This window comes from Lactuca virosa, chromosome 2 (assembly GCF_052849685.1).
Source record: "Lactuca virosa cultivar CGN04683 chromosome 2, Lactuca_virosa_CGN04683_v6, whole genome shotgun sequence".
Taxonomy (NCBI): Eukaryota; Viridiplantae; Streptophyta; class Magnoliopsida; order Asterales; family Asteraceae; genus Lactuca; species Lactuca virosa.
The window spans coordinates 176543511-176553002 of NC_136427.1; the positions used below are offsets into that span (position 1 = coordinate 176543511).

At 32.8% G+C, this 9492-nt stretch overlaps 1 protein-coding gene across 1 annotated transcript; it reads right to left on the reverse strand.

Moving 5' to 3' along the window:
* Positions 1-5743: 5743 nt before the first annotated feature.
* On the reverse strand, positions 5744-7193 carry LOC145159773 (transcription factor MYB92-like). The gene is made up of 2 exons (XM_079078809.1): positions 7011-7193; positions 5744-6855 (listed from the first exon to the last, which is right to left on the reverse strand). The coding sequence occupies exons 1-2, from the start codon at positions 7138-7140 to the stop codon at positions 5972-5974; spliced, it is 1014 nt and encodes a 337-aa protein (XP_078934935.1). The 5' UTR covers positions 7141-7193; the 3' UTR covers positions 5744-5971.
* Positions 7194-9492: the final 2299 nt, after the last annotated feature.

Consider the following 9492-nt stretch of genomic DNA (forward strand, 5'->3'; position numbering starts at 1 on the left):
GATTAACCCAACCAGACGAGGTGAGGGTAGATATAATTGTACCGCTCCTGTTTGGAATTACTTCGAGATAGAATGGATACAGGAGGAAGATGGAATTGAAAAAAGTGGGTCGAATATAATTATTGTTAAAAATTACTAGCCGCGGATGCAAACCGGAATGGGACAACTTCAATAAACAAGCATTTTAATGGTTGCAAATTAAATCCGGAGAACAAACCGAAAGAAGTTGATGAGAAACAACAAAAGTTGTCATTTACGAAAGCTCCTAATGGTAAGGGTCATGTATACACATGGATACATGATGATACTAGGATCCAACTTGCCTTACTAGGCCTTTTCACCATCGGGGAACTACCCTTTAAATTCATTGAAAACGAGGCCTTCATAAAATTTGTAAACGCCCTCAATGGTAGGGTGAAATTGCCTTCAAGGCATAAAATTTCTCGTGATGTTGTGTCCTTCTATTTAATGGAGAGGAAGAAGTTGTATAAACATTTGAGCAACCCCAAAACAGCCATCCACTTGACAACCGACACGTGGACATCCTTGTGTCAAAAGATAAATTATATGGTTGTCACGGTCTACTTCATTACCGAAGATTTTCCATGCACAAAAGGGTAGTCAACTTTAGAGAGTTTCATACTCACAAAGCTGAAGACATGGTCCGGGAGTTGCTAATTTGCATAAACGAGTGGGGCATGAAGAATGTCATGACCATGACCGTTGATAATGCCAAGACGAATGACGCGACAATCAAGATCATTGTGAAAGAACTGTCGGGTATTTATGAGAACGACAAACATTTTCACATTAGGTGTATCGCTTATATCATAAACCTAGTTGTGAAAATGGGGTTAAAACTCGAAGTTTACGATGTAAAAAGCATATAGGATGCGGTGAAATACATTAGAGTCTCCCCGCAAAGGATCAAGACCTTTAAACAAGCCATGAAGGGTGCGGCTGCAGAAACTCAAAGTTTTTTGTGTGGTGAAACTCCAACAAGGTGGAACTCTATCTTTGAATTGCTAGGATCAGCATACGATGTGAAAGACGTGTTTCTCAAATATAGCCATCAAGGTAAATAAAACCAAATATGTTTCAGCACTAAAAATTAGCAATATTTACTTCTTTAGCATTCTATCCAAATTTTGAAAGTTGCATAACTCACTCAATTTAAGTTTTTTTGACCTGAATCTTTTTTCTACATGTAGTTTAGGTTTTGTAGTTAAGTTTAGACTATAAAAACGCTTGATTTGGTTAAAAATGGAATGAGTTACAAGCCCCGCAAGGAAGGGTGTCAAATCAAAAAAAAAAATTATGTTTCAGCAATTAAACGTAATCTAAATTTGTTGTTCAAATGTGCATAACTCACTCAATTTAACTTTATTTGACCTGAATCTTTTTCCTACATGTAGTTTAGGATTTGTAGTTAAGTTTAGACTATAAAAACACTTGATTTGGTTAAAAACTAAATGAGTTACAAGTACCGCAAGGAAGGGTGTCAAATCAGAATTTTTTTTTTATGTTTCAGCAACATACATGAAACTTTGATTATATTTTCTTTGTTCTTTTTTACAGATCCAATGTTTCAGAAAATTGTGGAAAGGATACCATCGCATTCAGACTTTGATATGATTAAAAAGATGATGGAGTTCCTTGAGAAGTTTAAGAAGAAAACTGAAAAAGTGTCGTGTTCAACAAAGCCTATCTTCCATACGTATACCCGTGAGATCCTAGAAATAGAGCAACATCTTAGGAAACATGAAACCAACCCATATTTTTTGTTTATGGTACCAGATATGAAAGACAAATATGAAAAATATTGGGGTGATTATGACAATATAAGTGATTATGTCTTCTTTGCAACACTGTTAGATCCTCAATGCAAGTCAAAGTTTATGAAAATTGTTTATACACAAATGCTTAAAGCCAAGAACAAAGATAATAAGATGTCCGTTGATGAGATAGAATCGAAAGCACCTGAAAAGGTTATTGATATCGAATGCAAATTGGACAAGTTTTTCAAGACATACTTGGAAAGGTCAAACATGACCTCATCATCTCAACAAGAAACTCCCGAAGAAGTTGTTAATTTTGATGACGAAAACGAATTCTTTGGAAGCTATATGACCTCGGGAGGTTTCCCCTCGACTTCGTCACAAAGTCAATTGCAACGATACTTAAACAAGGACCCAATCGGATTTGACAAAGGTTATGATATCCTCACATGGTGGAAAAATAACGCGGTGCGGTTCCCGATCGTTGCTCGAATGGCAAGAGGTATCAATCTTCTTTTACTCTAATTTTCATTGTTAATTTATAAATTCATGTTGTGTATTATACACTAATTTGTTTCTTAATAGATATTTTGGGGATGCAAATTTCCACCGTAGCATCCGAATTCATATTCAGTAACGGTCGTCGAGTAATTACCGACTATCATACTAATTTGTCCGTTGTGATTGTGGAGGAATTGATATGCACTCAAGATTGGCTAAGAAAGAGTAGATTGCCTATATATGACTACGACGAAGTGCACGATGTGTTAGCTGACAATGACCTCGCTATTGGTAATACACCAATACTTGTTACATCTTATTTTTAACATCTTATTAATAATTGTTACATTTTATTAAGTAATAACGTTTTTCTTTTGTGTTATATATAGACATTGTGGATGCTATACACAACTTGAAGCTAACGGGGAAAAGATCGGGGAATTAATTAAAATGTCAAATAGATGTTGGAATCCACATATTAGACGTTGTTTTTTTTTTGTTGTTGGGAAACTTGAAAGTATATTTTGAATGTTGAATGTTTGAATGTTGGATAGTTAATGATGGTGCAATGGTTGTCTGAAAGAGAGAAATTGACTTATTTTTGATAATATCAAACTTGTAATTTTTCATATATTGTCCGTCAAACGTTTTTTATGTAGATTACATTCAAAAAAATAAACAAAACCCAACACTTTTACAAAATTACAAACAAAATGTATAGACCATTTATGAAACAATTAGTGCACACAAATATGTACTAAACAAAAACCGACAAGAACCGGGCATAAACCGAAACCGTAACCCAAAAATACGTTGCTATTTCTCGAAGACCGGTTCCAAAATCGAAAACCCGGCAAAAACCGGAACCGGTAGAACGCTTCGGGCCGGTTCGGTTCTTGATTTTGGCACAAGCCGGTTCCCGGACCGGGTTCGGGTCGGGCCGGTTTCGGTCGGTTCGGTTCGTTTGCTCATCCCTAATCACGGGGTTGTCAAAATGGTTGAACGACAAAGTTTCTTAAATCTTAAACCTTATCACCATTTTGCAAACAAATCCAATATCATGTTTTCATTTTCGTTAAATAATTTACCACATCTCTTGGATCGTGTTTTCTTTTAGCCCTCTGACATTTCACACAAATCAAAACGTTGCCAAATCATCGGGTTCGGTTCTGTTAATACTACTTTGGCAACCAATATGCCGGCTGACAAAGCTCCCATAACGATAGAAGATTGCCAATTTCCACAAAGCGGATGTCATTCTTTAAAATGAAAAAAAAAAAAAGAAAAAAAAATCTAGATTGTGAAGTAAAATTGGGATATATATATATATATATATATATATATATATATATATATATATATATATATATATATATATATATATATATACTAAAGTCTTAATATTTTCATCTATTAGACAAAAAGTTAAAAAAAAAATTTACTGTAAAGTCCTAGTTAACGACAATTTTTGACACGTTTAAGACTTTCTTGTCAAATTGTGAAATATGAGTTTACTGTAAAAGAAATAAAGTTTAGGAGTTTCATATCAAATCATTGAAAATATGGGGACTTTAGTGTATTTTCGTAGCCCAAGAACTTTTAATTGTGATTTTCGTCGCAGCACCACTGTTTTTCTTACCATCATCATCTTTACCCTGATACAATCACGATCAGGGGAAACATATGCAAAAGAAAGAGCGAGAGAGGGTGAGAAGACTTGTAAAACTTTTTTTTTGGTTCGCCGCCAAATCTTGAACTGATAAGTAGGGACAAAGTGTATAAACACAAACAACACACACCTAGTCAAAAGGGTGTGAACGTGGAGAAGGGATAAGAACGACAATTTCCTTTATTTCCAGTTTCTTAGCTCCATATTTTTAGGACTGCAAAAAGCCAACAGAACCCTGATTTTTTATTTTTTTCTTGATTATCTCTATTTTTTTCAATATCGGTTTGTTGAGATTAAAAAAAAAATATTTAACAAAAAGTAAACGTTAAGAATTTCGATAGGATCTAGTTGACCAAAGTAGGTTTCAATAACTCTTATGTTTAAAGACTATCATACCATTAAATTTTAACCAAAAAATGGATATATACACTAAAATCCCAATATTTTCAATGATTTGACAAAAAAATCATAAAATTTTATTTTTTTGACAGTAAAGTCCTAATTCATGATTTAACAAGAAAGTCCTAAACTTTATTTTTTTGACAATAAAGTCCTAATTATCTGTCAAAAAATAAATTTTAGGATTTTTTTTATCAAACTGATGAAAATATTAGGACTTTAGTGTAAAACAAGTTTGCGGAATTACCACCAGAGATAGTTTTTAGAGATTAGGGAGCATATTAAGAAGGTGTGATGATATCAACGCAACCGTTGCCTATTTATACCAACCATAGAGAGGTTAAAGGGTTATTTTGGCCATTAAACCGGTCATTGCAATTATATTCTCGTTAGAAAAAAAAAACAGTTTTTCATTGGTCACATCACATTTGTAGACCGTTTTTACAAGGGTTTTCTCGAACGGGTTCCAAATTCCAATGACCGGAGAGTTTGGAACTTAAACCCTTTTCTTTGTTTGTAATTTCTGCTATTTTTCTTTTTTGTACTTTCTCCCCGCATCATTTTGATATGGAGGCCTAATATATATTTGTCGTTTCCAAAAAAAAAAAAAAACTTTACCGTATATAACCGATGGCTTGGTTAAATGGTTGATAAAAGTTAAAACTATATTTCTTCTATGCAGGTCGGTTTGGCATATTTTTTTGCACCTCTGGTTTCCACTTATGGAGTTATGGCCTTGGGCTCTTTTCTTGGGCCTAACTAATGATGTGTATGGTCCGCTAACTTTTTTGCGCCCATGAGTTTAACTAAATTAGTAAATACTTACAAATACACCCAATTTCTTGTGGGTCTGATAATATTACGTTTATGATCCAGAATTCAAGTTCAATTATTAAATTAGCCATGCAGAATCTTTATAGACACTTCTAACACCTCACAGTTTACTATGAGTGAGAACAGTTAATGTTATCCACATGTTTCTTGATGCCATTTTTTCCTCCAATCAAATCCACATAGACACTAAGTCTTAGAACATACAACTATACATGCATTTAAGATCATCAATCGATCTTTTTTTTAAATAGAAGTCGGTTGTGATTCCTAATCATGCTTCGAAAATGATGCTTCAACTAATCAAACAAATTCTAATTAGCCAACAGGCAAGTCTTTCTAATCCTTATTATAATTCCCTTGAACTAGTTGCATGTTTATGTCTACATGACAACCGATCTTGGACTTGGTTTGTAACGTTTAGTTAGCTTGAAAATGATTTGTTATCAAGGAAATTATGTCGTACGTGGTGGGACTTTGACTATATAAAAGTGTGTATATATCATTGATCTTCATTCGAAATCCAATCTTCAGTAAGTCCCACTATACATGAGGAAAGGGGTAGTTAAACAAAAAGGACAATTTTAGCCCTACGGTATCCACTAAAGTAGAATAACTGAGTCAACTACAATTGAAATCCACTTGTGATTGGAGATATCCTTGTTCCCCTCCTAGGATGAAGCGACGTGACTAAAATGTTTTTGGAATCCGTAGGTGTAAAAGCAATCTATAAACAAGAACGCATTAAGACTCTAAAAAGTGAGAAAAAAAATTAAACAAATACTTGAGCTAGCTAGTTACAGTCCCATGCAAGATGATCCAAAGATCCCCCATTAGAGTACATTCCACAAGGAATAAGTGCAGCTTCCATGAACTCTAAGTCAATGTTACACCCATCAAAAGAAGTCATATCTATGTTCGTCTGATTCTGGACCTCACCACTATTCCTCAAATCCAAACCCTTGTTCACAAACTCCTGAGTCACACCACCTTGACTCACCATCTCCTGCTGCAACATTTCTTGATACTCTTCTTGTCTTCTTGTGTTCTCAAAGGCTACTCCAAGATTACTGTTACCAGACCATGGTTGTCCAAAATCAAGTGGATTTAAGGAAGAAGGAAGAGGCAACAAGATGGGCATTTTAGTACTTTCAACTAACTGTTGGCTTGAAAACCCCATTGTTGATTGATGGCTAACATTATTGTTGTAGTCATGGTAATTAAGGTTGGAACTTGTGTTTTCGTACAAGTTTTGACTCATTACAGGATCACTAGTGTCTATGGACAAATGAGGTTTAAGAGGATTGAACCTTTTGGAATCTTTTGTTTGTGATGAGGTATTGTTGATAATGGAGAAAAGTGGCTTTGTAGGATCGTTATGTTTACTGTTGTTAGCATTAAGAATGGGGATCTGATGGGCGGAAAGAAGGTTATGAGTGTTTGGATCCAAACCCTGAGCTATAAGTTTCTTCTTGATGCAAGAATTCCAAAAGTTTTTGACCTCATTATCTGTTCTACCTGGTAGATGTTTCGCTATCTGAGCCCACCTGTTCCCCAGTATCCTATGAACATCAATGATCGTTCTCTCTTCTTGCTCAGTGAATGAACCTCTCCTCAGATCGGGCCTCAAGTAGTTTATCCACCTCAATCTGCAACTCTTTCCGCACCTCTGTAGCCCTGCAAATTCAGTCACAGATGCAAAAAAACACAACCATTAAAACACGAAGAAGATGAGTCAAGAAACAACATGAATCCTTAAAACCTAGATGGTTATACAATTAAACTGCATGAATGTAAAAGTTTGTAAGATAGATAGATGATTATATATATGCCTGCAAGTTTAGGGACAGAACTCCAGCAGCCATGGCCATGGGAGGTGATGTGTTTGATGAGCTTTTCATCTTCTTCAGGAGACCATAACCCTCTCTTAACTTTCTGTTTGCTGCAGCAGTGATGACCCATTTAGCTCCCAAATAGTCTCCTTCATAAAAATAGCTAATGTACCTTACTATATATTATATAAATTGTCAAGATGGATACTTGTCCACTTTTAATAATTAAAGATAAACTTCTTTTGGCCTTCCAGATTGATTTTTTATTCTTGGAAAAAATAGTAAAATATTTTTAGTTATCTACAAAAGATGACCATGAGGTTCTCCAAATATATGTTATAAGTGTTTGTTTTTGATGAAGTGTACGTCAAATATTTGAATCAGTACATTTAGTGGCCCTACATGCCTGTTCTAACGGTGTCACATGAATGCATGTAATCTTATATCAAATTGATCAAACTCATATTTTCTTTATCGAACTAGGGGTTAATTTGTTTGTGAGTATATATATTTGGAAAAAAATACAAAATGTTATAACATAAAATAAAATAAATTAAGAAAAGAAACGTTTAATACGAACCACGTAAGTTCGAAATTTAACAATAAGCTGCCATCAAAGATGTCATAAGGTGATTGGATTTTTGGATTTTTATGAAGCTTGAGTGTTACTCATCTATATTATATATATAAAAAGAAAAGTAAGTTAAAGATTACAATTTAACGATTAAGAAAAACCAAAAAACATATGACCCTTCAACAAGAAACATCCTTAACTTAACCATTTCATTGATTATCAACTAACTCGAAAACCCCACACCACTTAATTCCTATATATTTTATCTTAGTATACACGAAGCTGCTCATCCAATAAAGGAGTACCCTATACACTTTTCATCAATCATCTATGGTTTGCATGAAATTAATACGTTAAGTTAAAATAGCTGTAAATTTTGGTATATATAAATATATATATATATATATATATATATATATATATATATATATATATATATATATATATATATAATAATAATAATAATAATAATAATAATGATAATAATAATAATAATAATAATAATAATAATAAAAAAGAGTCTGGAGAAAGGCAAAGTGATGTTTTAGCCCGCTTTTGTAGCCACAGTGTTGTTTGAGGGGTTTTACTCATTGACTCGCCAAACCCACCTGACTCTTTTGTTTAAAAATTTAAATAACTTTAAAGTTTACTCATATCCCGTTATGGTCCTGCTTGGTTATGGTATCAGAGCCATGGAACACTATGTGATATTACCTTGATTATGAGTATATTCAGTAGATTCAAAAATAGTAATAAACAATTGATTAAAAATAGTTAATAGAAGAATATGAAGTACCAAAAAATTTAGACATTCTTAATAAATGGACTATTCCTAGTATCAACCCTAAATTTATATATGAATTAGGAACTTTTGAAGAATTAAGTTTTATCCAAACTGTTAAAACTACATAAGAAAATTTAACTATGAACGAAGATGACATGGCAGTTCAGTTAATAACTCCACAAGATATTGATAGATATAAATATATTTATAATTACTTGCATATTGCTTTGGTACAAATTGCTTTTAAACCATTAACATTACAGGGATTATCTGAAAGTTTTTTATCAGTTCTTAGGGTTGCTAGAAATAAAAATTGGAAACAATCTTTAATGGATATAATAGAATCTAGTTTGTCTCATAGACCGGTATATTTTAATGTTTACCCAAATTTACAACTTTCTTTGTCTGATAAAAATATTTTTCAAGCTTTAACATTAAATGTCAAAACTCATGGTTATAATTATTTACCAGGATCAGAAGTAATATGTATATGTTATCGTATATATTTTAAACCATTAAAAACTATGAATCCTAAATGTAAGAGAGTTAATAAACCTATAAATGAAACAATTTTAATAGAAAGTAATTTTGATATGTCAAAAATCACAACTAGAAAAGCTATAAAATTGGATGAAATAAAATTTCCCCAGTACTGGATTTTAGAAAATAATATACCACCTACACCTTTAATAAATAATAATATAGAAAGTATTATACAAACTTCTGATGGTGTCGTTACTATTGAGTTTAACAAAAAAATAGAGTATAATAACGACCTAATAAAACGAACAAGATCTGCAAGATCTTCACATTCATACATATCACCACTAGATTATAACGTAGAAGTCTCCTCTACTCGTGCTTCTGTTGATATTAGAAAGATAAACAATTTAAATATACATGATGATATTGTGTATGAGGCGGAGGCATCTACTCCTTCTGAAATGAATTTTACAGTTTAATGGATTTAAAAGAAAAAATAGATTTTAGCCCTGGTTCTCAGGCAAGAAAAATTATTTCAGAAGAATTTTATTCAACTAAATGGACATTTTTTAAAGAATGGTTATTTAAAAATTATTCTAAAGAGGAGTTACAAGAAATACAAAATAAATTTTATGAATATT

Excerpts from the sequence above, each read along its gene's own strand:
- LOC145159773 (XM_079078809.1), bottom strand. The coding sequence starts at position 7,140 with ATGGGTCATCACTGCTGCAGCAAACAGAAAGTTAAGAGAGGGTTATGG. Across the intron at positions 6,856-7,010 it reads TTCTGTCCCTAAACTTGCAG|GGCTACAGAGGTGCGGAAAG; the intron begins GCATATATATAA and ends CTGAATTTGCAG.